The sequence below is a fragment of the Chelonoidis abingdonii genome, chromosome 8, assembly GCF_003597395.2.
Source record: "Chelonoidis abingdonii isolate Lonesome George chromosome 8, CheloAbing_2.0, whole genome shotgun sequence".
NCBI lineage: Eukaryota > Metazoa > Chordata > Testudines > Testudinidae > Chelonoidis > Chelonoidis abingdonii.
Window position 1 is genome coordinate 80,313,209 of NC_133776.1, and position 27,454 is coordinate 80,340,662.

General features: G+C 43.6%; 1 protein-coding gene across 1 annotated transcript in view; it reads left to right on the forward strand.

The window, feature by feature from the left end:
• The first annotated feature begins 9,992 nt into the window (after window positions 1-9,992).
• The window catches only part of EFNB1 (ephrin B1), a 146,345-nt gene continuing 128,883 nt past the window's right edge, over window positions 9,993-27,454 (forward strand). The window contains exon 1 of the mRNA XM_032804733.2: window positions 9,993-10,586. Coding sequence (XP_032660624.1) covers window positions 10,459-10,586 — 128 coding nt within the window. The 5' untranslated portion in view covers window positions 9,993-10,458. The remainder of the gene's footprint in view (window positions 10,587-27,454) is intronic.

The following is a 27,454-nucleotide window of genomic DNA, read 5'->3' on the forward strand; positions in this document are numbered from 1 at the left end:
GAAGATCAGTAGTGCTGTTTCTCCGGTCTTCTGGTGCCGTCTCTCTTCTCCATAACTTTTTAAAAATAATTGAGCTCACTATGCTCAATTCCCATTGTCTTCAACTGGAGTAGAGGGTGCTTAGTACTTTCCAGGATCAGGTCCTTTGCTAGCTAATTCCCATATATCCTAGGAAGTATATGACCCAGACTACCTGATTTGTATACAACCAGATTTTCTGAGTATTGTTTTACCTGCTCTTTATTGATAGTTATTTTTTACAAATTATTCCCTACTTCCTTGTCCAAACTAATTTTATCTGTTGAAAACAGATTAAAATAATGAGTTCAGTATCTCTCATCCATTTGTGAGTAATTAGTTCAAACGTCATTAATGACCTACTTTCCCTCTAATACTCTTCCCCCAGTATATTGGCAAAAGAGTCTCTTAGGTCTTGATGCAAGAAAGCATCCTTATTCTGGACAGAGTTTAAGCTCATGTTCAATTCTCACTCAAGCCATCATGTGCTTAGAGCTGTATATGGATGAACTTCAGCATGTGCTAAGTGCTTTCCTGAATCATGGTCCTAGACCGGTGGTTCTTAACCAGGGATACATATATCCGTGGGGGTATGCAGAGGTATTCCAGGGGGGTACATCAGCTCATTTAGATATTTGCCTAGTTTTACAACAGGGTACATAAAAAGCACTAGCGAAGCCAGTGCAAACTAAAATTTCATACAATGACTTGTTTTATACTGCTATATGAACTATACACTGGCATGTAAGTTCAATATTTATATTCCAATCATTTTATTTTATAATTATATGGTAAACATGAGAAAGTAAGCAATTTTTCAGTAATAATGTGCCATGATTTTTATATTTTTATGTCTGATTTTGTAAGCAAGTAGTTTTTAAGTGACGTGAAATGGGTAGAGCTGTCTGGAAAGGTTGAGAACCACTGCCCTAGACTCCTTAATCCTTTTGGCATTATTCACTAACCTTATCTTATGCTGCTCTTATATTTTTCTCTGGAAACTCTAATCAATATACTCTTGTTTGATTGTCCTTTCTCATGTGCTTTCTCTGATATGGATATTTTTAACCTCAAAGTCATGAGTGGCCCCTTGTGAAGCTGTTGATTCTTGTTTCTTGCATTCTTCTTCTTCAATAGAATTGCAGCTAACTGTGCCTTAATCATCCTGTCTCTGAAAACTGCTTATGGATTTTGATACTTCCTCCCATTGAGCATTAGTCTCTAGATTTCTCATGTTCTTAAAATGTGCCTTGAACCTAATACCCTCATATTGCAGCTGCATTTGGTACCCCCTCCATTCCTTAATTTTGTGATTCAAGTAGCGCATGACTACTCGTTCCAACATTCAGTTTTATTTTCACCTCCTCATTCAGTTCCTCTCTAACACTCAGTAGATGATCCAGAAAGTTTTCTTTTGTGGTTGGAGTCTCTGGGCCAAATTCAGAGATGATGAATAAGGTGGTGTGGGTTAAGCTCCCTTAAATCTATCTACACCCACTCTATCAATGTGTAATTGGTATAACTTACATGGCAAGGAGCCAGGAAAAAGTGGACATTAACTTAGGATGTGACCATTTAAATTTACATCTTCTTCCAGTTAATCAGTGTGTAAATTACATCATCTTCGATACCCAGCACATCCATGGAGAGGGTATCGGTAAGTCTCAAGGAGTCTTAATGCCAGAAAGTTTAAGTTACTGTAACGGAAATTTATTTACATCACCTTACATCTCTGAATTTGGTCCTCTGGTTTTGGGTCATTGGTTTTTCTGCTGCCTTTTTGGCTGGCTACACTTGTTATCCAGCAAGTACCTAGGTAGTCTGAATCTTCACAAGTCTTTTGTCCAGGAATGTTAAAGATCCCGTGAAAGATGGTGGGGTTTATAAAGTACTGGTCCAAATTCACTTTCTGTCCCATTGTACATCATATGGCATGTCAAGCCCCTTTTGGAGAAGCTGTATTTTAGAGATGTGTGCTGTGATTCTTCTTTCTATATACCATTGACTGAAAAGTGACATTGGATCAAATGTACTGTGTGAAGGGCTCAGGCATGTTAGGTCCTACTCATTTCCTCACAGAAAAAAGCAACTGGAAAAAATCTATTAGGTCCCATCTAGTTCATACTGTTGGGACCACTTCAGGATGATTCCTTAAGGTGCTGTGTCTAAATGAGCTTTAAATAACTCAAGCAATGGGCTTTCTCCATTTCCCTTGGGAGATTATTCCAGTCTACCTACTAGATTTAACAATTAAGCAATTTCCCCAGGTATTCAGTCTAAATTTTCTTTTGTTCAGTTTTATCACATTACTCCCTTACTATAAAATTCCTCAGGTAATTTAAATTTGAAGTGACTTTGGAATACAATAATGCAGATCATTACTTGATGGGAAAGTGTTTGTTCATTATGGGAAACAGTGGACTGCACAATGCTGGAGGAGATGGAGAAGTAAGTTATAGGAAGGCAGAGGTATGTCACAAGCATATTGGAGTCCATTGAAGTGTGTAAGGGAGCTCCTTCCCTGTCCCTTTGGAATGAAGTAAAACATTTCAGGAATAATAGAAAGGCATTTTGGGGTGAACTCCCACACTCTATACCCAGGAATAGCAGTGGAGTTTTTGATTAGATTAAAAGGGGAGGAATGGGATGGGGCCACCGTGTATATAGAATAGTGTGACACAGGGCAGGTCCTAAACACAAACATTCTGAGAAACCTGGCAATAAAGTGACAGCTCTATCTGTCCTTATAACTACCCTCTGGCTGTAGAAAAAGTTTCTGAATATGTGCAAGAGAAAATCCCCAGGCTGGATAAGAGAGACTCCTCAGACAGAAAGAGGGCACTACTCTGTTTTACAGACTTTGTGAAGAGGAGCTGAGACCCCCAAAAACTTGTTACTGATTCATATATATATATATATAGATATAGATATTGATATATGAGATTCCAGGATTGTCGCTGTGTGTCCCTTTGAAGCCTATTATATCTGTTGAGTCAGTGTGAAGCAACAGAAACAGCCGTTGAGAGGTTTTTTTGTTCAGAATATCAGTAGGTTCAATTATCACTGGGATTTGAGGTCTGTTACCATTCACTTTTTAAGTTCTCAGCCATTTTGATTTTACGAATTAAATCTGAGTATCAGCAAGGTATGTCTCTATGTCATGTCAAGAGTCATGTCACTGTGATATCAGAGGTAACTTAACCAATCACCACCCACACTCAACAGCTAATTTGCATGCAATGATTTTGTTGGTGTATGAAGAATACACAGATGGTGGACTACTTCTTGGTCCAGTTGCCACACCCATGCGACAACACAAGCTTTTAGCTATTAGTTTAATATATAAACCAGCTGTTCTGCCTCAAAACTTCAAAGGCAAGAAGAATAGCCTTTTCTGCCACAGCAGCTGAGAGCTGGCTACATCCTGCAACGTTTCTTTTGTATCTAGCATCCCCTATGCTGTACACATGCTGTGTGCTTGTGTTTTTGTCTGTATTCCATGCATGTTTTTGCATCTGTGAAGCATAAGTAAACCTCTTACATAAAATTCTGTATTTCTGTTGTGTATGTTTATATTTGCACCCCATGCATATGTGTTGCATCCATGCTCTTGGCATGGACTCATATAAAGTATAGGCTTTCCTGATGTGTGGCATATGAATCTTTTGGACAGGTGGGAGTGCTTGTTCCATCACAGCTTGATCTCTTGCTATAATGGTAAAATGCATGAACTCTAGCTGTTGCTCCTAATAGGTGCTCCTGAGTCAAGAGTTATCATGATACCATAGATAATGGAACACAGCAAGCTGGTCTCCACTTTTGGTTAAAGAGGAGAATTGAAAATGTGGATGCTAAACAAGTCATAAGGTTTCTCGTTTATCCCTTTACTGCACTTAAACTTGTTGGCTGAAGAAGCCACCAAATTGGACCTTCACAGACAGATCCTTAAACTCCCCCATAACCCCCTCCCTCAATTCCAATTCAGGACCCTCTTCTTTTTCACTGAAATGTATTGATGTAAAGGACAAGGCTAGAGTGACCATACGTCCCATTTTGGCTGGGACAGTCCCTTTTTTAAGCCCTGTCCTGGCCGTCATGACTTTTTTGGCAAACGGGACAAATGCTCAGTTTTGTCAAAAAATGGGGTACAAATGAAAGTGGAGGCGGGAGACGGAGCAGCGATGCCAGCCCTGAGCAAGGGGGGGATGCAGGACTCAGGGAGGGGCAGGAGACAGGGCTTGGCCGAGCAGTGACACTAGCTCCAGCCTGGGGCAGGCAGAGTGAGTGGTGAGTGGCAACACCAACTCCAGACTCACGCAAGTGGGGCAGGCAAGGCTCAGGCGAGCAGCGAAACCAGCCCCACGTGGGGAGGAGAGGGGAGAGGAGGGAAGGGAGGGCTCAGGTGAGCAGCTTGGGCCACGCCCACGCAGTGTCCTGTTTTCCCTTTCAGAAATATGGTCACCATAGACAAGGCCCCAAGGGTGTGTGAGTGGCCCATGCTGAAGTGTGTGTCCAGTGGTAAAACTGCAAGTGAAGTTAAGAAACAGAAAGGCAAAGAAAGTGAGACAGCAAGGAAAGGATGATTTAATTCCCACCCCTGTGTTACCAAGAGGCAATGGGCAGGACTTGATGGTGTTCATGAATATCCACTTCATTCACGTTTCCAACTGCTTTTTAAATCCTGAGAAGGACTTACAAAGCTTTGGATTTTAAATGTATTTTTCTGAGGAAGGGTGGCGGTTCCATTTCATTAGCTGCACTTGCCCTATTCATTCGCCTCCTGGTAATTTCTTATAAATCCTCATTCCCACCCCCCGCCAAATCAAAAATAGCAAATCTTTTTCTATTTCTGCTAAAGAATAACTAACATCCTTTCCTTGGAGATGGTTCAGTTGTACTGTTCTCAGTCCAAAAGTGAGATTTTATTTTTCCCCAAGGGAAAAATTTAGCGGAAGTCATCATTTTGTAAGCAACAGTGAAGACATAATTACCTGTTCTTGTGACCTGATTCCCACCCATGCCAGTGGTTCTCAAACTTTAGTAACCCAAGGACCCTCATTTTGATTTAAAATTTTGCCTTGGACCCCCAAGCCTCCCATTCAGCCCCAGGCCCTGTCCCCTCTCCACCCCTTCCTCCAAAGCCCCACCCTTGCCCCACCTCTTCCTGCCCCCAATCCACCTCTGTCCCTCCTCTTTTCCACCTCTTTCTACTCTCTGGCATACAGGAGGCACCAAAAGGGAGGGAAGAGCTGATCATTGGCGCCCACAGACCCCCTGGAGTACCGTCACAGACCCCTAGGGGTTCGCAGACCCCAGTTTGAGAACTACTGCTTGATGCAGATAATTCTGATCTTTCACAGTTCAGGTTGACAGAGAAATAGTCCTCCTCGAGCTCCAGTGCTTCTGCTTGGTTAGAGATATATGACTTTGCATTTGTCCATCTGATTGTCAGAAAATTCCAGTAGCAGGAGAAATAGTAAAAATCTGCCATTAAGCTGCATATTTATCTAGCACATGAATACATAGCTATGTTTTTGTGTAGGTCATGTATTTATGGTCTTCAGTAACAATAAAGATGTACCAGCTGGCCTTTGATTGCTTGTTAACGACCGATTGTACCTTAGGCCCTCATTTTCAGAAGTACTGAGTATGCACAACTCCAGCTGAAATTAGTAGAATCAGCTAAAATTCAACACCTCTGAAAATCACACCCGTAATTTTCCTGGGTTATTTTGATACGCCAAGGTTGGCGGATCCTAGTAAGTTCTACAGCTGCATGGTTTGAGATGGATATACCAAGTGCACATGGGTAGAAAAATGCACTGTTCAAAGACTGTTGGGAGGCACAAGCTGGCCCACTTTTTCTTCTCTTTCTCTTTAAAAAAAAAAACCCAGCAAATTATTACAACATTAAGGTTGAAATCTGCAGTGTTAAAATCAAAGTCAGGAAATGCCAAAGTTAATATACCAATAATAGTGCTAATTCAGCTAAATTGCAGAGCTGTAGTGTGTGCTAGTTATTTTTCTTTGTAATTGTGTAGCTTAATACATTATTGTGTATAATAACTATTAAGAGCCATCCACAAGAGATACAGGATGTGCAACACTCCAGATGTTCCTACCACTGCTGCTGGAATCCTAACTTTTGCATTTCTAGACATTAACTTTTTCAGTGCACCCTTCATATAATGTTAAATTACTTTCTTTAGAAATTATTCTGGTTCTGTTGGATCTGTTTTCTCTTTCCACTGTTTACTCTTCTTCACAAGGGATGTTTCTTAAGAATTTACCTGCTGCTTATTTCCTACCTGAATTATCATTTTGTGACACTGTACATGTCCATAGCAATCAATTATGTTGTCATGTGCAGAGATTAAAGTCTGCCAGTTTCCATGGGCACTTCGTCCAAGTCAGGAAAAGTACAAATTGCTAGTTTACTTCCCCCATTTGCTTAGAAATGGGATAGGCAAATGGAAAGAATGCAAAAGACAGGTAGCTTGTACCTGTTAAAGGCAAACTACTTCCTGGCACAAAAGACAAAGGAGTTATTAAGCTTGTTGTGACGTGTTTGATAAAATCTCTTGTAAATGTGTCTCTGTTCTTGATGCTTAATTTTCTGACTAGAACAAATGATGGAAGACACAAGAGGAAGTCACTGATGCTATAATGCAATTTTCTATTCCCCAGCCAACTTACTTAGAATAATTACTTTTGTTGCAATATAACTCATTGTGGTAAGTTATAAATCCTCCCACCTAAAGAGAAAATAACTCTTTCTTCTTTTCCCCCAGCATTTTCTTCCTTTCTGAATTAAGATATCAAATAAAAATGGTAAATGGACTCACTCATTAGTTTAAATCAAATCTACAATTTTAACTTGTGTTCAGGATTCTAACTTCTCCTTAAGTGCCTAACAAACTAATTTAGCTTGCATGGGAATGGGTAATACAACACTGCTATACCCCAGTGTTTTCAGGAAAATCTCTGCAGACCTTCAGTTTATGAGTATTTTATTTTCCAGTTTGCAAATATCAAAGGAGCTCAAACTAGGCTACTTCCAGGTTTGTTAAATGCCATACTTATAAGAGGCTACAGCAGGGGTCGGCAATCTTTCAGAGTGGCATGCTGAGTCTTCATTTATTCACTCTAATTTAAGGTTTCGCGTGCCAGTGATACATTTTAACATTGTTAGAAGGTCTCTTTCTATAAGTCTATAATATATAACTAAACTATTGTTGTATGTAAAGTAAATAAGGTTTTCAAAATGTTTAAGAAGCTTCATTTAAAATTAAATTAAAATGCAGAGCCCCCCCAGACCGGTGGCCAGGACCGAGGCAGTGTGAGTGCCACTGAAAATCAGCTTGCCTGCCGCAAGTGCCATAGGATGCCTACCCCTGGGCTAGAGTTTTGGCTTGAATGTTATCTGTTTTTAGCATTCAGCTCAACAGCAAAAAGAAGTGGCTCCACAGGCTTGCTGCTGCTTCTCTAAACTCAGGCTCGAGGTGTCATCTTTCTCACATTATCCATGTCTTAGGCAGAAGTGAAACAATGAAAGATAACTTGAGAACTTTGCTTGAAGCATTTTCAAAATGAAGGAAGAAGCAAGGGAAAGAAAGCTCCCTCTTACCTCTTGCTCTCAAGGGACTCTTCCATTCTCTTAAGTAGAGAAATGGACTTCTCTAGATTAGAAGAATATCTAATGGAGAAAATGCCTGAAGGACTGTCTATAGCCCAAGAGTTTGATTTAGTGCTGACAGCTGCTCATCTCTTCAACCACAGGACTGCAGCAGCAGCAACAGGAGGAAAAGCTGAGCCTGCAGCAATCTTTATAGACTCTCACTGAGGCATCTCAGGCTATGGACAGAAAGCAGGATGAGACAACTGTCTTTCGGAGACTGTTTATCTCTAACAGTTAATAGGGACACCATACTTAAAAATCAAGGTGAGCCATTTCAAGCAGGAGCAGGCTATGGATATAAACCAGTGAAATTATTAGCCAGCAGGGGGAGATATTAGTCCATATTTGAATGCCGTAGCTAGCATGTCTCTCTAATTTAGCGGGGGAAAACGTAATACAGGAACCCTAGGGCAGTATTATTGGTACTGAAACACAGATAAAGATCAAAGTTGTACAAGAGTAACTGATGAAAACAACATATTACAAAAATAATCCTTTTTTTGTAACGGAAGAAAAAACAAATTTATAAAATACAAACCCAAATCCTAGGACTCCGAGTATCATAATGTCCTTGAAATCATTCAAATACGACCCCGAAGTCAGAGAAAATCCAATCAAACAGAAAACCAAACAATTTTAATGCTCAAAACTCACAACCCTTTTGTAAAAACAGCAATAAACTGTCTGGCAGAAACAAGAGTGACCGAGGCTCAGGCAAACCCAGAAGTCATTAGATACGTTGCAGGTAATCCACCCCAGTTAGCACTCTAACAGATTAATTTTAATCGGGATTTTATAATCATAATCCCAATGAAATAATGCGCGCACACACACACACTTTTTTCCCTTTTAAAAGCAGATTATCTTGGACACGTTAAATGTTATGGAAAGTAAGAAAGATGCTGTGTAGGGAAACAGCTGAACAATTTGCGGGGTTCTAAAAGTTGTTTTGGATTTATTTCATTTGTGTTGAACAGGGTGATTGTGTTTTATGGGAAGACGTCTGGACACGTGATTAAGCCGGGGGGGTTAACATTTGAGATCCTGTGGATAAAATGATATTTAATTTTACACTAGTAGAGAAAATGCAGAAAAGTAACTGAATTATTCCCAATGTGTGGTGAGGGGAGAATTGAAAGAATAACCCCACTCTGCCCGCCCCGTGAAAGAAACGGCTCGATGTTATAGAAGCATGAGAGCTGCTGAGTGAAGAAGAGGCGAGCTAACCCCTCTGCAGTTACTTCCATCCGGCTCTACAAAGAGCTGTACTGCTTACAACGCCTCTGAAGCGCTCTGCGGATCCTTCTCGAGTGGCTCAGAGACAGAGCGGCTTGTAAATCAGATAAGGAGTGGGGGGCATTTCCTTCTGCAAACAGGGCTCGCCCCCCAGCCCCACTCTGCTCCTCTCCTTTAACGAAACAGGGAGAGTCTCTTGTAATTCATGAAAGTGAAGTGAACCCTCTTCCCCTGCCTGCTAAGAACTGCATGGAGTGCGAGCATTTCGGGCTTTGGCTTTAAGTTAAGTTATCTGGGTGCCTCCAGCCTCTGTGCGCGGGGCGGCTTCTCCTTTAGAGATCCGTGTTGTCCCCCCCCACACTTCGCTTTGCAAGGGAGGCGAGTGCCCGAGCCAGGAGCAGGAAACAGAATTGCTCTTGAAGCGCAGAAGCTGCCTGCCCCCAATTATTGCCAGGGTTCTTGGCTCAGCCAGGCTCCAGCGCAGAGAAAGTCTCGGCATAGGAGAAGAGCCCTAGCAGAGTCCTGCACAGGGATCCTTACGCTACAAAGGCAACAGCTCCCCAGAGCAGCTGATTTACCCCACCACACTTCACCCCCCTTTCTATAGAACCCAGTGCATTCCTCACAACTTTGCCTACTTCACTACATGACATGCATCTGAGGAAGTGGGTATTCACCCAGGAAAGCTCATGCTCCAATAGGTGCCACAGGATTCTTTGCTGCTTTTACTTCACTACAGCTGCGCACCACTGCTCTCCCCTCATATGCATCAAACCCAGCTCTTCGCGCCAGCAGCCGTACACATACACACCATCGGCACTGCACGCACGCGCTCGCTTGCTTCATAGAACAGAAAGTCTAGTGCCTCAAACTAGCAACCCCACGCGCCGCTGCAGCTGCACCTCCCTTTAAGAGGCTGGGCTGCCCCGCCCCTCTCAGCCTGAGAGGCGGAGTGAGAGGCGAAGGCCCCACTATCCCGCTTCGCTATTGGTCGGCGAGGTGCGGCTGGCCTCGCTGGTGCCTGCGCTGGGGAGTACAGAGCGTGGCAGGGCGGGCGGTGGCGCTGTGCAAGTTGGGCAGTTGGAGGTGACGCGCTAAGCGCCGGGACGGGACGGGCTGAGCCCTTGGAGTTACAGTGTGGAGCCGGGAGTGCATGGGCGCGCTGAGCCCGGCGGGACCGGAGAGCGGAGCCGAGAGACCCGCAGAGAGACTCCAGCCGACGGGGCCCCAAGGAGCTAATCCGGGGCGAGGCGCGGGGGGCCCCGGCTCGGAGGGACTAGCGCGTGGGGGAGAGGGGTGGATTTCTCCGCGGGACCAGCCCGTGCAGCAGTGCCCTTTTAGGGGAGCCGTAGCAGCTGCGCGGGGGGCCCTGGATGCTGGCGGAGTGAGCCCTGCTGCCGGGGGACTCCAGCCCCGGGGGATGGGAGCGTGAAACCGGCTGAGAACCAGGGCAGCGGCCGGCGGGATTTACAGCACCGGGAGGATTAGCGGCTCCCCGGCCCCGGCGCCCCCGGGCGAGGGGGAAGATGGCCCTGCCGGAGGGACGCCCCAGTCTCTGCAAGTGGCTCCTGGGCGTCCTGTTTGCCATGTGCCGGCTCGCGGCGCCGCTGGCCAAGAACCTGGAACCGGTGTCCTGGAGCTCGGCCAACCCCAAGTACGTGCCGCACCCTTGGGTCCCCCGTCTCCGCCGCGGGCGTCTCCCCTTTTCTTTTAGCCGGAGCCGGTTCTCTGGGGCGGGGGCATGGCAGCGTGGTCTGGGCGCCTCTGCCTGGCGCAGGAGCTGGGGTCTAGAGCGAGGCAATCCCTTGGCAGCTCACGGCAGTCCAGAGCCGTTCTGAGCCGACTGAGCTCGTCCAGAGTGTGCGGTGCCCGCAGCCCGTTCCTGCCCTGGTGCACTGCCCCGGGCATTGGGCGCGGATCGAGCTGGGCTCGGCTGCTCGCGGTGGTAGACCAAGCTGTCATGTTCCTGCAGGTCGCCGTGCAGCCTCCCCTCCTTTCCCGGCGAACGCGTCTGGAGTCTCCGCTGCATCTGCTGAGGCAACTCGTGGGAATAGAAAGAAATTACAGAAGTTTAACGCGGCCCCGGTGCTTAAATCGGGCCCGTTGGGCTGTAATGTGGTTCTGAGTTCAGCGTTGCTCCCGCGGACTTTGCCTCCCCATGGCTGATCCTGCCTAAAGGGCCGGCCCCATTGTGTCTGATTTCTTCTTTCCCCGAAATACACAGCTCTGCCTAGATCCAGCATTTAGAGAGGGGGGAAAATGACATGCACCAGGTTTTTAAATAGACGAAAATGAATATTTTATTAGCTTTTCTAGCTCTGGATAATCTAGAGTTTCATCTCTTCCACAGAAACCCATTTAGGAAACTGGCAAAGCATCCCACTGGGGACTCCATAGGTAACACACACATACGCAGATGGACATAAATGATTTATAGGGCAAGGCGAGAGCCCGAAGTGATCATTGATGAAGCATTTTCCCTCTCTTAGATGAAATTAAACATGTATATTTTTACTTTGATTCTCCCTTACCCCCTCTGTTAGGCTATCTGACGTGATAAAGCTAAATATATTCACTTAATCTTACCGTCCTAATAATACATTTACTTTTCTAATCAATCATAACCTGAAAGAGATGCCCCCTGACTTTGCCCTCAAAGAAGGGTGGAAAGACTGCTCGTAAGCTCTTGCCTGTTAGAGTAATACCAGAGGTCCCTTATTTAGGGACAATGGCGATATGAAACGAGCAGTTAAAAAATGTATCGGTAAAAGAAGAGTTTCATGGTTATCTAATATGATTTTTCAATTCAAGCTGGTGGGACAGTTAATACAGTGGGAGAAGAACATTTTCCTCTCCTCCCTGCCCTCGGCCTCCTTTAATGGTTCAAGAAGTACAATATTAGAGTCCGATCTGTTTCTTTTATTCCAGTCTGTGTTCAGTCCCAAGCTCTATACATTACTTTTCTACAGAAGAATATTCCAGTTTTTGGATGTGCTTAATTAAAGTAGTATAGAAATACTGTATTTTTAAATCTTGCATTTCACTTAATTGCTGCTGTTCAAATATTTTTGTGGGATGTGGGAGCGCCTTTTTTCTTTCACAGGGATTCCCTGACTGCATTTAAAACATTACTCAAATTGTTCCTTCATTTTGCAGTCCCATGACCACACTTTTACAAGATTCTCTCCCGCTCCCTCTCCCCCCCTTCCCCGTTTTCTCAGGGAAAATCAGTGTTGGCAGTTGGTTAAATTTCTTTTTAATTGTCATGCAGACTTTTCTCCAGATCTTTGAACCTTTAAGTGCATTAGAATATTTCTGAATAGAATGGACAAAATCAAATTTTAATGGCCCACAAGGGATTTCAAGTTGAACTGGGATTCCAAATTTTAGTACCCCTCTTGTGCCAGTTATATTGGATATTGTTTTTTTGTTTTTGTTTTGCTTATTAAAAATAGGTTACAGAGAATCTTACTACTTAAGCTGTAGATATTGGTCTGGAATTGCCAGCAGATGGCTTTCAATTCACATGTTTTGTGCAAACTTGGGTTAAAGGCAAAAGAACTAGAGGTTAATATATCAAAACCTCATCACATCTCTGTCAGTTTTATGCCAAAACGATGTTCCCTTTGCACAAAAAATTGGGTGAGAACTTTGTCTTTTTCCTTTCTTTTGTTTTTTTTAATGTGTGAACGTATAACTTTCTGGCTGCTTTTGCAGATACAGATGAGATCTAGGAATGTTTCAAGTTATTTTCAGTCTTAGCAAGACTTCAGTTTTATTGCAAACAGGATTTCTGTTGATATCTTTATTAGATCACCTAAAAGTAATCTATGCTTTTTACCCACAGCTTTAGAAGTGCACAGATTGCCTTTCCATTTTGCTAGGTTCTGATTGGCTCTAGGCCCACTCCATTTTTTTTCTTCCTCCCCTACTGTGTTAGTCTGTAAAGGATTTTTTAATAAATTTTGACTAATGGGCAAATATTTAAAAACTAGCCCCTGGTTTCTGTCATTTACCTGAACTCTGCAAGCTGGAGCCAGGGAGACAACTTGCCTGCAATTTACATTCCCATTGACTACAGGATCCAGCATCCAGAGTTATCAGTTGGCTCCACAAGAGAAGATTGTAAACTTTGGTGCCAGCCTTTATTTAATAATGCCTCTGGTTTGCACCTGGTATAAATGGTAAACACATTACACCTTGTTGTAGAAATTTTACTCTTTATATATACTTACCAGGTATGCTCATCTGTCTGCTTCTTTGGAGCAGATCTTCAAATTGTCCTTGATTCTAAAATGGCTTGTAAGTACTATTTTCTGAGTCAAAAGCTGGTCTTCCTTTGCTCCTGGCAAATTTGTTGTTACCCGTTTGTTTTACCTGGTGTAAAGTGGTAGGCACTTTCCTATCTGTTTCTGTAAATGTCTTTGCAAAAGGTTCTGAACAGCCGAATGGAACATGTTGCCTCTTTGTAAATTGTTTTTCATTTATATTTAAGGCACCCAGAGGCTGTTAGGCATGAGTTTTCCGAAAATTAAAGATTGTTAATAGTTTTGTCTTACCAGTTCAGTACTGATGTACTTTGATATGGAAAGGCTGGTATGGCTTGTTAAAAAAAGTAGGTATTTTTTGAAGATTTCTGAGAGGAAGGAATCTTTCTTGCATTAAAACATGAACTGAGAAGTAAATCTTTGCTTCTACATTCCCGGTTTCTGAAATCTAATAGTACTGATTTTGTTACCAGCAAAGCTTTTGAAATAATCAGAATTTAAACAACTCTTATCTTCAGGGTAGGGTGACAGGGGAAGATTTAAGCATTTCCTTCAAGCCCTGCTGTATATATCTGATGGGATTCCAGCATTCACTCCTTTTTTCCTCAAGTCCTTATTGTAACGTGGCATTACAACTTCACATAGAATAAATTCGGTAGAATCCCTGAACAAATGTGGTCTTAACTTAAAAATATTGATGATGGAAGTTACTTTTCCAATATGTTTGGATTAGAAAGTAACTAAAAGCTTTTAAAAGATGTTTAAGAACGCAGCTTGGGTGCTAATGACATGTAGGCATTTTGGGACGATTACATCAGGATGTTTTTGGTAGCAGTCTTGCTGAACTTTATCTTGTAAATCAGAGTGTTTATCTTATCCCCATCTCGTCTCAATTTTTTTTTAAAAACCTTTATCTTGATAACTTTCTCTCCAAATCTCTTATCAGATGAGCTTATGGCTTTTCTGAGAGAGGGAGGAAAGGGGAAAACAAAATAATTTGAAACAGTTTGGTCATTCTGTACCGCTGGACACTAACACTTAAACACCAATTTATCTCGCTATCAGCAAGCAAATATGGATGTAAATGCTCCCATTCTGATGCGGAGGACTTAGACTAGGAAAGAGACTTTTTCTGGCCAATAAAATCCCGGTAAATGATTGCATCTATTAGATTCTTCCCCCCACCATCCTTTTGAAGATACCTTCATGGGCCTGGAGCTCAAGAGGAGTCCCCTTCCCCAAGAAGTGACCATCTGCATTTGTAAATCTATCATGCAGGCTTTGAGGGGGATAAAAAAATAAATTGGTTCCAGAGACCGTCTCAGCTTATTTGAAAGAAAGAAAGAAAGTGGGGAGAGGAGAGTGGCACTAGAAATAATTTTTAACTGATTGCATTAGCTTGAGAAGTCATAGGTGGATGTACCTGGCATGGAACCGATGTGAGATGCCATTTCCTTAGTGCAGAGAGTTTGCCATTCTAGTTTGTGCTAGGAAGGAAAGAGAAGGCACCCTCCACTATGTGTTGAGTCTTCTTTTTATGAGTTAGCTGATACCTTTGAGCTGCATTTCTGGTACTTTTCCATATCTGGGTAATGTAAAATGTACAAGTTGAGTAGACAAACCTGACTAATTAAATTGTTTTTAGTGTTAAATTGTTAATACCTGCAAGGTTGGGAGGAGTTTTATAAATAATTATTCTGCGTGTTTGGAGTATGATATTTCTTTAATGCCCCACCCAAAAGCAAGCATATGCCAATGAATTTTCAGAGTGCCTAGCTGTCACAGAAAAACTGGTTACTCTTATAGTCTAAGTTGTTGCAGTTCTTGCCTTAGAATTTAACACTGGAAAAGGGCAAATTAAAAGAATATTTCATTGCTTATGAAGATCAATATGTGGGTGGATTTGGAGACGTCCTCTTTAGTTAGGATCTTTGTTTTCCTTTCCATACAGAGGGGTCGATGAATAGGTGGAATAGTTACCATTGGAGGGTAATAGTCACTCCTTGATGCATGTGGAATTTGTTTGGAGTGTGGTGGAATTGCTGATCCTACTTCAAACTTCCCATAGTATAGATTTCAGACGCTAAAGTCTGTAGGAACACTTGCTTATGTAGAACCTATTTCTCTGATATATTCATATTTCTGTTTCTCTTTACTTTTCTGCCAGCAGGCCTCCGATGTCATCAGAATTTCTCTTTTGAATAGCTAGAGTAAAGTGTAGGACTTGGGTGAAGACAAAGGCACAGCTCCATTGCCAGGCATGTATTGAGGTTTACCACGGTGAATAGGGAGTAATGTTGAAAATCATTCTTTCTTTCCCTCTACAAATTAACCTGCTAAAGTAGCGCCAACTAGATAGGAATTAAAGATTGGCTAGTTATTCAGGGGTGGTGAAAGGCTGAAATGAATATGGAACATCTGCATGATGATAGAGTTCCCACACAGAAAATGTTCAGTTTTTGGTTTTCTGTCTTCTAGTTATGGATAGGTTGAACTTTTCGGGTTACTTGGTCTCACAGCATTTCTTCTCTGTTTTGCAAGGATACTAGGTAGAGCAGATCCATATCTGTGTAAGTTTTCTGAATAGAAGGCGGCTGTGGATACCAGTGACGTTTATCAAATTCTGTCTAGGGCTTGGACCCTTGTGGAATATCCTCTCTTGCTCTTGTGTTTTAATACAAAAGTGGAAATCAAATTCTTAATTTCTGGACTCCAGTTTTTCAAGGGTTGCCACAACTAAATCTGTGGAACCCCTCTCTGTGTTGCTTTCTTCTGTGGTTCAGGTCTCATTGGAGACAATTATTTACCAAACAGAACACGCTACACTGTTTTATCTTGTGCTAGTGCTTTTGATTTTTGCAAATTCTGCTCAGTTAGACATATCCCCCTTTTCACTATGTATTGCTCTCGCTAGCAAATGCAATTTAATAAGCAAATTTAAAGTGGGGTGAAACCTACATAGCCCCCATCACACTTTGCCCCCCAACCTAATAAAAATGAACAGTTTGCTTTTTGTTACATTATAATTATTTCCTCTGTGCTGATGCATTTAAAGACCACTCACTAGGATTTTTGAAACGCAAAAAATGTTTTCTGTTATGCTTCTTGGAAACATAGAACTCTGGTGATTCCTTATCAGTTCTCTATCCAAATGCTGTTAAAAGTGCTTAGAATTAATACTTGTTTTTAGAAGAAAGTGAAGGCCTTTAAAAATAGCATGTGGAATTTTCTAAGACATACAAGGAAAAAAGCATTACACTATAGACTGACAGGACTTGATCGTGTCACTTTAAAATATGTCAGTATTTTTATGCCCTTTTCTCCCTGCATCCCACTACTATTCATATAAAGGATGAATTTATAATTTTATTTTATAACTCTTCCGTGGAGTGAGAGAAGTAGCTGTGATTACCCTTTGGATTAAGTGGATACTATCGGGTTAAATGTTGGATGTAAATGGGCAGCTTTCTTATAGATGATGCAAAATGCCCTAGGCTTTTAAATCTTTCATTTACTTTCCACTGTGTCAAATATTTTACTTCGTTCATGTTGAGTGAGAAATGCAGAAAAATTTCCTTTTTGTTTCTAGTCAGTTTCATTTTTGGCCTTTGCACTGTCAGGTACTACTGTATCTTGCATTGTGAAGAATGCAGGATAAGGATGTGTATCTGAAAAATATGATGATGATTTTGGTGGGCTTGAGCTTTTAATATGTGGTCAACAAACATTTCGGGCAAATGTTGACAGGATTAGTGCCCCTTTAAGTGAACTTTGCATTGGAAGTGAGCAGAGCTGTTCTACAGGGGGCTCAATGAACCAATGTGGTTCTAATTTTATCCCATCATCTCTGAAGGGGGCTCTTTGAAAACTGCTTTCTGAGTTTACAGGGGGACAAAAATTGTAGTTTGGTTTCAATGAATTAATCAGACTGTGTGCTATTTAATAGATAGTGTTTTTGATGGCTGGTTGGGGTGTAGTATTGTTAGACAACTTGCAGTTACAGAGAAATTCTGACTAAATCTTAAATCCCATGAGTGTAATCTTGGAGAAAGATTGATCCTGGTGGGCTTCTGTGCTGAACGCTGAAAGGAAACATTCCTAATAAAATACGGTTTGGAAAATTCATTTCAGGCTGGAATTTGGCTTTCTAGAGAGCATTTTAATACGGAGGAGAGGGAAATGGGACACATCATCCATGTAGCTTTTAAGAATTGATTATAACCTACTATACTCTCCCCTCCCCCCACCCCGCTCTGGAAATTTTATTCCTAGACTTGCTCACTTATTAGCTTTCTGTAGCAAGAAAATTACTGTCTTAAAACAAACAAACAAACAAAAAAGTTTGCCAAGAACAAAAAGGTCTTATCCTTTGTGATATTTTTATTCTGTCTTTAATGACATCACAGTGTCCTATTTAATTTTGTAAGCATTGGGTTGGAAGACTGGTGTCTCTCTGCTGCTTCTTTTTTTTTTTTTTTTAATGTCTTTTATGAGGGACAAAGTGCTTGTGGGAAAGCTGTTTTTGATGGGAGTAGTTGGCCTGGAGCTCTGCATCAGTGGGCTAACACTTGTAGGAGCAGATGTAATTTAATTACCGTACTGGGGGTGCATGAGGTGCTTCACAGTATAAGGAGTTGAGTAATATTGAATACATGCTGCTTATTTTTAATTACAAATGTATTTTGATTGTAGAACTTTTTGAGCCTTTCTTTTGAATAAGAGTGAGTCTGCTGGTAGTAGTTGGGTGTTATCTGCTGTGGTTCCTTGCTAATCTGAGTGTGGGATATCCAGATGGCAGCGTAATTGATCTTATAGCATGCATGCACCTTTAACTGGTACATCTGAAGGGTTTTTCTTAATCTCCAAAGACTGGTTTGGATTAACTGGGGCTGGGCAGCCTGAATCCTGGTTCATGTTTCCTGCTGAAATGAAAGAACTGTTCTCAAATGTGCCAGGAAGACGAGGGTGGAAAAGGGACTTCAGAGCATTGCATGCTTTGGTTCGAATAGTTCAGATGTAAGCTTGGCCTCATGATTATGAGCATAATGCTAGTTCAGTTCTGTGCAGTGTTGTTGAAAGTGCATTTTCCAGGTTGGCTAGCTTCAATTTAAAATGCAAGCAGAACATTGTTTGCGTGTTGTGATTATAGGGGTGCAGCCGTCTACGTTGTAGCAAATCTACATAAATTTGTGTTCATGCATGCTGGAGGGGATTTTTATTACACTTTGCCTGTCTCTCCATTTCAGTGAGGATATGGCAAGTTTGGCATGTTTTGGCGTTATTCAGGGGAGAGATGAATAAATGTAAGTTTCAACTTTGGAGAAAGAAAGAGAGCCACTTCCCTCTAAGTCCTATTTCCCTTCTCAGTGCCTTTGCCAGGGCTCAGTGATTGTCTTCAGGGAATGACTCTTCTGTTGACTTAAGAAAATTAAAAAAAAAAAAAAAAAAGGGTGGGGGGACTGAATTTGAAGCAGTGACTGTTGCAGTAGCTGTCTAAATACCACTGGATTCTATAAAAGATTTAATTGCTTCCTTAAAAAAGAGCTGTGATGGGGTGACTGATTGTGAAAGGAGCTGTAGTTTCATGCAGCTAAACAGCTGCTAAAGTACCTTAAAATACTGTCTGGAATTATGACAGAATCAAAGCTTTTGTTTCTTTGGGGGATTTTTTTTTCTTTTTTTCTTTCAGCATTTCAGATGAGGGTCCCATTTCATATTTGATCTGAAGGAATTAGTGACTTCAGTATATTCTCTACTCTTATATTTTTTTAAATACAACATTTCAGATATACATGGCGCTTTATATAGTGGTTTCGCAAACAGAAGATGAGTCTTGTCCAAAACAAGCATAGTACAGCAGATGCAGATAGTGTATCCCTGGAATGGAGTGTGGATACTAGCATGGATCGTGTAGACCTTTTCCCATATCCTCATTGTGTTAGTTATAAAGACCAAAGCTAATATTTCAAACTATGTCTAATTAAAGCTTTTTGCCCTTTTTGGGATTAATATTGAGTTCTTTAAAAGTCTTTGATATGTATTGGAGACAACACTAATCTGCTATAGAATTTTTGTGTCTCAGATGGGTAGTATTGTCCCAGTGTCTCCTTGAAAGGTTTCAGAGCTCCTAATATATAGCAGAGTAGCCATTCTACAAAGTGTTAGAGTCAAAGAAGCCTTGGTGCTTGGAAGCAAATCTGCTTGATGAGTGCATGAGTCCTAGTGGAGAAACATCTTGTAGAGATCAGTAGCACATGATATTTGGAGTCTGGCAGCTGAAGCAGGGTGTGGAGAAACAAAGCTGAAATCCGCTCTGTCTAATTAATGATTCCTTGTATAGGAGGAAACTGGAAGGAGTAGCCATCATGTCACATCTGGGCAAGGATGCAGTAATGTGGTGGTGCTTTTATTATACTTGTCTTATTTACTCTAGAAGGTTGGCTCCTCTTGGTCTGTTTCCCCTTTCATTAATTTCTTTTAGGTCTTGTCTACGTAGGGAGTTATTCTAGATTAACTATTTTGAATTAACTCCATGGAGTAAGAATGTGCGTTTGTTTTTTAGAGCAAAAACAAACCAACCAAAAAGCCACCTTCTGTGACCTTACGCTTGTGAGAGGTGCTAGAGCAGAGGTTTCAGCCCGCGAGCTCCTCACAGATCCCCCCGCCATCCCGCAGTGTTTACCTAGAGCGGCTCTGGCCCCCGTGCTGCTCCAGGAAACAGAAAGAATGTGGGGGAAGAGAGGCGTATGTTGCTGTTGCTGTTGCTTCAGGCACTGCCCCCAGCAGCTCCCATTGGCCGTGGTTCCCCGTTCCCGGCCAATGGGAGCTCCTGGGGGAGGTGCCTGAAGCAACAACAACACACGCCCCTGCGCCTCTTTTTCCCTCGTGCTGCTCTGGGAAGCAGAATGAACACGAGGGCAGGGCAGGCAGGCAGGGAGTCTGCCCTGTCCCGGCCCCAGTGCGCGCCGGGTCAGAGCCACCCCTCCTCAACCCACTGTCCTGAGCTCCCTGCTGCATCCCGACTCCCTGCTGTACCCTGCACCCTGACCCCCTGCCCTGAGCCCATTGCTGTACCCCAACTCCCTTCCTGAGCCACCTGCTGCATCCTGCACCCGACCCCCTGCCCTGAACCCCCTGCTGCACCCCTGCTGCACTCCAGTCTCCTTCCCTGAGCCGCCTGCTGCACCTTGACCCCCTGCCGCACCCCTCCTGCACCCCAACCCCCTGCTCTGAACCCACTGCCACACCCCTCGTGCTACCCAACTGCCTGCCCTGACCCCCTGCCATACCCCTCATCCCTCCTGCACCCCACACCCCAACTCCCTGCCCTGAGCCCCTGCCACACCCCACACACCCCCTGCTCCCCCTGGGGGCAGGAAAGGGGCAGAGTTGGGGTGGAGATTTCAGGGAAGGGGTTGGAATAGGGACAGGGAAGGGGTGGGAAGAGGTGGGGCAGAGGTGGGGCCTCATGGAAGGGGTGGAGTGGGGGCAGGGCCGAGGGTGGCAGGGGGAGGTGTCATAATGCAGCCCTTGGGCCAATGTACTAGCCCTCATGGTCATTTGAGTTTGAGACCCCTGTGATAGAGTATCAGGGACTGAGTTTTGGAAGTGATCGTTTCTCACACCAATTCTTCAGGAGACTGTCTACATTAATGGTCACTCATCACTAGCTGTCTGTGTTGGTCATTATAGTTGAGACTCAGAAGTCCACAGCCTCGCATGGAGGGCACAGTCTGCTACTTACTGGACAACTTTAAAGGCTGTGTGTACATGAGCAGTTTCTAAGATTGCCTGCTATTGCACTAGCACAGTGGTTCTCAAGTTTTTGTGCTGGTGACCCTTTTCACATAGCAAGCCTCTGAGTGCAACCAACCCCCTTTTTATATTAAAAACACTTTTTTATATATATAACACAATTATAAATGCTGGAGGCCAAGTGGGGTTTGGGATGGAGGCTGACAGCTTGCGACCCCCCCATGTAATAACCTCAGTTTGAGAACCGCTGCACTAGCACCAGTGCAGCTCCACCAGTAGAAGTGCTGGTCAGAGTTGCAGACAGGGTTTAGATGTTTTTATCTCAACCTGATCCCAGTGGGGCTAGACAAGTTGACGCTGAACATCTGTCCTGTCTATGCTGACCGGCCCAGCCCCTGTGTTGCTCCATTGGTGGCAACGTTTACACTTTTTTTTCTTTTTGCATTATTGCAGCATCTAGGAGCCCCAAGCAAGATCAGGCTGCTTCATGATAGATGCTGTTCAAACACATAGGCAGTGACTTTGGCCTTGTCTACACTGCCACTTTACAGTGCTGAAACTTTCTTGCTCAGGGGATGGAAGCGATGGAAGTTTCAGTTCTGTAACGTGGCAGCATAGACAGAGCACCAGCCCTGGGAGCTACTCGCCTTGCAGAGGTGGTTTTATTACAGCTCTGGGAGAGAGCTGGCTCTCCGCGGCAGCGTTTCAACATTGGTAGCGAAGCCATACCATTTCTCTGTCCTAAAGAGAGTGTGGTCTAAAACAAGACAAAAGATGAGAAAAAGGAAGAATTATCCTCTTTTTAGGATGGGGAACTGAGAGACATTAAGTGATGTGTCCAGGCCCCCCTAGACATTTTTGACAGAGATGAGACCAGGACTCTGATTTTCTGAGTGCCTGGGCAGAGTCAGTCACACGGCTATTCTGCATTAAATAAAAATGCTGCTGTAAGCAAGGCTTAAGAGTTATGGTGGTGGTGGCAGGTAGGGCTTTTCTATGGTTAGCGATGGCTTGTTCTCAGAGCTCTCTCTGTTCACTCCCCAGAGCTGGATATAGAATTATTCAGGTGTCAGCGTGGCAAGGCCACCAGGGCCCTGGAGCTGAGCAGCTGCACTTAAAAAATGCTAGCTATTTTTAACCCTGGCTTGTCTGTTCTGCTTGGAATAACCTTTCCTGACTGCAGCTGCCCTTCACAGGTGCTCTCTCTTCTCTTCCCACAGCAGTTTTGTCAGCTTTTATCTGTGGTGCTTGCTTTGGGTAGTAGCCAGGTTGTGCCATGTTGAGGAAATACCAGTCTGTGGGTGAACAAATCACTGTGTAGGCTATCAAGATAGAGAGGTACATAAAGGCAAATACGTACAGCCCAATACTGATAAGATAAACCTGTTTTCGAGTGAAATTGTAATGAACTGGATTTCTTTTTTAATTTGCTTGCTAGCCCGTCGTTAGTACCTTCAGAATAGAAAATCTACATCTGCTCTGTGTACAGTGTCCCTGACTACTGAATTGATGGCTTGTTCCCCTTCTGCAATAAAAGATAGGGATGGGCAAAGCTTGCATATTTGTCTTCCTGGTTTAAATGAAAAAGGACAAAGGAATAACTGGAAACTAATCAACCACAATTCCAGGAGGCTTCTTCCAGCATTGTAGCTGTGTGGCATGCCTGACTACTTAACAAGCAACTTATTAGCATACAAAATATTGACATGCTAAAGCATGAACTAGATTTGTGATGCTGTTGTGTCAGAGTGACTGCTACTCACAAAAACCCTTATAAAATGTTAGTATGTGGTGTAGCAGTTTGAAAGGCTGTTGGAGCACCTGCTCCAGAATTGTTTTTTCCAAGCCTTTTTATTTTTCCTGAAATCTCAGAGGTGAGATGCCGCTTTATGGGCTAGCTGATGGCTTGCAAAATGTCGGTGTAAACAAACATCCTGAGGGAATTTCAGGAACCTGAGCTACTCTCACTGCAAACTTCTTCCATATTATGGAAAAAGCAGATTTGCACCAAGTTGTGAAAACTAGTAACACAAGATGATTTAAAATGTCATTCTGTCACATGATCTGCAGCTGGGATTCCCACTGACTATGACTTGGTGGTTGCTGTTCTAGTGGGAACAAAGTCCTTTCTCAGCTTATTCAAGGATCTAGTTACTGGAAGAGTTTTATGTTTTGGGAGCTTGAGTGTGGGCTCTCCTCCCTTGGCTGAGGGAATTGAATAATTACTGAGGCAAGATATTTTGTGTACTGTGTAAATCAGACTGGGTAGATTCTTAAGCCTGTGTGTTGCTTGTAATTGTTCAGTGGCTCTTGTGTTGTAGTGGTGGTGGGGGGAAGAGCTCAAACCTTGGTTGGTACGCTACATATGCTGCATACACGTCTTTTCCAACAACTGGTATCAGAAGGTCTGGACATAAGATTCCCCCCGCACCCCATATTAATCCCTCTCCATCTCACCCCAGATTGGAGTGGGATTCTGTCCTTAATACTTAATCACTGTAAGGAAGTGGGGACAGGATTTGCGTGAAAGGTGCTATACAAGCTAGTAATCTCTATCTCTGGAGAATATCATTGGTAGTGAGTTTGGGGAGTACATTCTTCAAGAGCAGAGCAGGTGTCACCCCCTGGTGGCCGAGCTCCTAACTCACAGGTAGCTGGGGAAAGGAACAGGAGAGACAGAAATGAGCCTGACACATTCCTTACCTAGAGCACGTGAATGTATTTTTCCTGCCATAAAGGGCGTTACTTCTTTTTTTGTAGTGACTGAAGTTCCCTTCTTTGCAGCTTGATCTGAACCTTGGGGAATATGATCTGCTCTGCTTGATTTTTTTCTTATGCAACAGCTTCTGGTTTGGTACTTCAGAAAAAGCAAAATGTCTTTGCTGCTTATCAGCTATAAATACACTTGTCCCATTAGTATTGGTCACTGAATATTTGCATATTCTATTCCTCATTAAAGCTGAGAAGTCTGTTTATGGTTGAACATGTTAAATGTGAGTGCAAGACTTTACGTTTCATTCCTTTTGCTACCGATTTCTGTATTTTAATGGATTTCTAAAGTGTGTTTGCATGTATATTGTGTGTGAGACTATTAAGTGAAGACATTCAGCTCCTCGTTACAGCAGCAATGAGAGGAACGAGTGCCCGATTTGGCTTGAGAGAACTGCACTGAAGGATGTCTGCCTGTAAAAACAGTTGCTGTAGGGGTTGGATTCAATTCCTTTGTTTAGCTTCCTTGTAGTAACCCAACTGAACACAAAGGGGAGACCTGCTGTTTTCCCACAAAGCGTTAGTGTAAGTCCATTCCCCACCTGGAGTTCAGGAGCAATTTTAGGTGCAGTGTTTGTGAATATGGGATTTGTGGAGTGGTGACTCTTCCCCTTTGCAAAACTCCAGCCATCATACTGCTTTTTAAAGGGGGACTATTGGGCTATTGTTAAGCATCTTTTGGCATTTTCAGGATTATGGGATAGTAGGCCTCTCTTTTAGAGGAGAGTGTGAGATGGTTTGTGTTCTGCAGGGAGAAATTCCCCTGGAAGCCAGGGGAGGGATTAAGGAGGTACCCTGTCTGCAGCCGCAAGGGCACCATATGGAAAGGATCTGAGTGTAATATCCCAAGCTGCAGAACAGCTTTACTGAAGAGGCCACTTCAGCGGGGGGACGCAGTGTGGTTAGTCCTCACCGGCTGACACATCCCAGGCCTTCCTCAGACTTGAAAGAGCTTGAGTTTGCCTTTGAATCTGAGGATTTATAGCCCTTTTAGGCCTCTCCAATAAAAGCAAGGCTCCCTTCTCAGATAGAACCCACCATCTCCCTCCTCTGGGCTCATTATCCTGGGGATTTGTGTTGCTTTCTTTCTCTCGCTCTGTTGTTCACAACTGTTAGTTTCTTCTTCAGATGTACAGCTGAGAACTTCAGAGTACAAAAGCAGAGTCAGAAGGAGCCAGGAGACTTGCAGATAGAACTGTTGCTGCCAGAACGTGGCCCCCACCCCATAACTGAACACCCTCCCTCGAGGCCAGCAGAGTCAGGCTGAAGCTGCAGTGCCAGGGAATCTAACAAAGGCAGCTGCTCCAAGGCCATCTCTGAGCAAAGACCCAGGGGTGCCAACAGTGAGTGCCTCCTGATTTTTAGATGATTATGTAAATTTTAAAAGGGTCTGAACGGAGAGGGGCACAGGTTAGAATTGGCTCAAGGCAGGTTTATTTTCTGTTGGAGGTTGGGAGAAAGGGAGGTATTAGTGAGACTTTAACATCTTTGGTGAAGAATCCATCTTGCAAATGTAAAATGCAACATAAATATAGGAAGATTTTTTCAATTTTTGCACTGCCTCGTGTCTTACAGCAAACTGAAGAGACAAATGTGTGTCTAGGTCTGATTGCCCATCAGATGCCTCTTTGTATCTGTGGGTTTGGGGAAGTGTTGAAGCTGGCTTCTAGGGTGCTGACCATGAAAGGAGCCATGGATAGAGCCGGCTTTAGGAAGTGTGGGGCCCAGTTCGAACAGTTTCAACGGGGCCCCAGCAGGGATGGCTTCAACACCACCACCACCACCACACATGTAAAAAAATACATGGGGCTTGTACTCACCGGGCGGTGCTCCGAGTCTTTGGTGGTACTTTGGCGGCGGGTCCTTCACTCACTCTAGGTCTTCGGTGGCACTGAAGGACCCGTTGCCGAAGTGCTGCCGAAGACCCAGAGCAAGTGAAGGACCCACCGCCGAAGTGCCGCTGAAGAACCCGAAGCACTGCCAGGTGAGTAAATATTAAAAAGACACCTCTAGCCAGGGAAGGGATTCTCACTGGGCTTGGGGCCCTCTTAGGCGCGGGGCCCGATTCAGGGGAATTGGTGGAATAGGCCTAAAGCTGGCCATGGATAATGCTTTCTGATGTACGAGATCTAGGCCAATCTACAGACCATATTGTCCCCAAAGCTGAAGATAAAAATATCCTGATAAAATGTGTCCATTCATAGCAAAGAGCTTCTTTTCTGACCTCCTGCTGTTTTAGCCTTGTGCTGCCTCATCCTTTCTGTGTTACACTAACTGCAGATTGCAAACTGTTCAGAGTACAGACTTGTCACTACAGAGATCTTTAAAGCACCATGTCCACTTGGGGTGTTATATAAACTGTACAAATCCAGCTTCCAGCAAGCAACGCGAAGTTGCTTCAGGAGCAAAGGTCCAGCCTCCTGGTAGCTCCTACTAGCGTGTTTGTCCTTTCTGCAGGGTTTTCAGAGCCCATCCCAGGTCTGTGGTGATTAGGGGCCTGTGACTTTGCTTTTTGTGCATCGTCTTAGTATCAGAGGTGCTGGATAACTCACTCCTCTTGGATCCCAGGGTTATTAGAGCTTACCTCTGTTTTGAATTCCTGGGCTGTAAGACAAGCTGTACCCCTTCAGGTGTCTGCAAATCTTATTACTAGCCGCTTTTCCACTTGTTTTGGCCATGGTCTTTAAATTTCATCTGTTTGCTGAGTGCTCATTTGTCTGGTTCTGAATGGCCAGGACTGTACCCTCCCTCATTCAGACCTAGGAGCGTTCAGCTGCTCAACACATGCTGCCAGATTTATTTGGTCTCTTGTCACGCCCCTCCCTCCCTCCCCCCTATATATATATATATATGGGGGGGAGGGAGGGAGGGGCGAGTGTGTGTGTGTGTGTGTGTGTGTATATATATATGTGTATATATATATATGTGTACACACACACACACACACACACACACACACACACACGCATGTTCTTGCTTAGCACCAGCTGTAGAATTCAAAAGCTCGTAGTGGTCTTGTGTCCATGCAACAGAGGGTGGAGACAGTCCGGCATGTCTTTTTGCCATTCCCCATGATCCAAGATGCACATTATTGGAGTACTTGTTTTTCCCTCTTGCAGCATATAGTCAATGGGGTCTGCAGTCTGTCACCTCAGTGCCTGGCAATATGAAGAGGACGCTCTTTCCACGTGAGTCTCTGTCTCCATTTTCTGGCCCACATGAAGCTGTGTTTGCAGCATCCATATGATCTCTTCTGTGCAGGGCTGGATTTATATTTGGTTATGGGCTGCAAGGAAAATCATGGATGAGTTTTTAAAAAAAACCTATGTCTCATGTCTTTGGTCAAGAGATACAGTTTAGATGTAATAAAATGTTAGTGCAATTCTTTGAATGTCCTCTGCCATTCTGTTGCTTCCTATGTGGGGGTTGTACATCCAGGAAAGGGAGGGATGGCTCGCTGGACTCTGCCTCTCACTGTGGCTACGTTGCAGCTCCTGGGTTTAGCCATTGTCTCATCTCAGGCAGGCAGTGGGAAGGATGTGACATTCTTAGCATGTCATATTGTGTCTATGGTTATGTCCGTACTGTAAGCTAGAGGTGTGATTTTCCCATGTCCACGAACTCTACCCATCTTAACTCTCTCTGAGCTAGCATGAATAAACAGCAGTGTACTGGTGGTAACCAGGGTAGTGGCAGTGGAGGTGCAGCTGAGCCATGGTTTCAGGCAGGT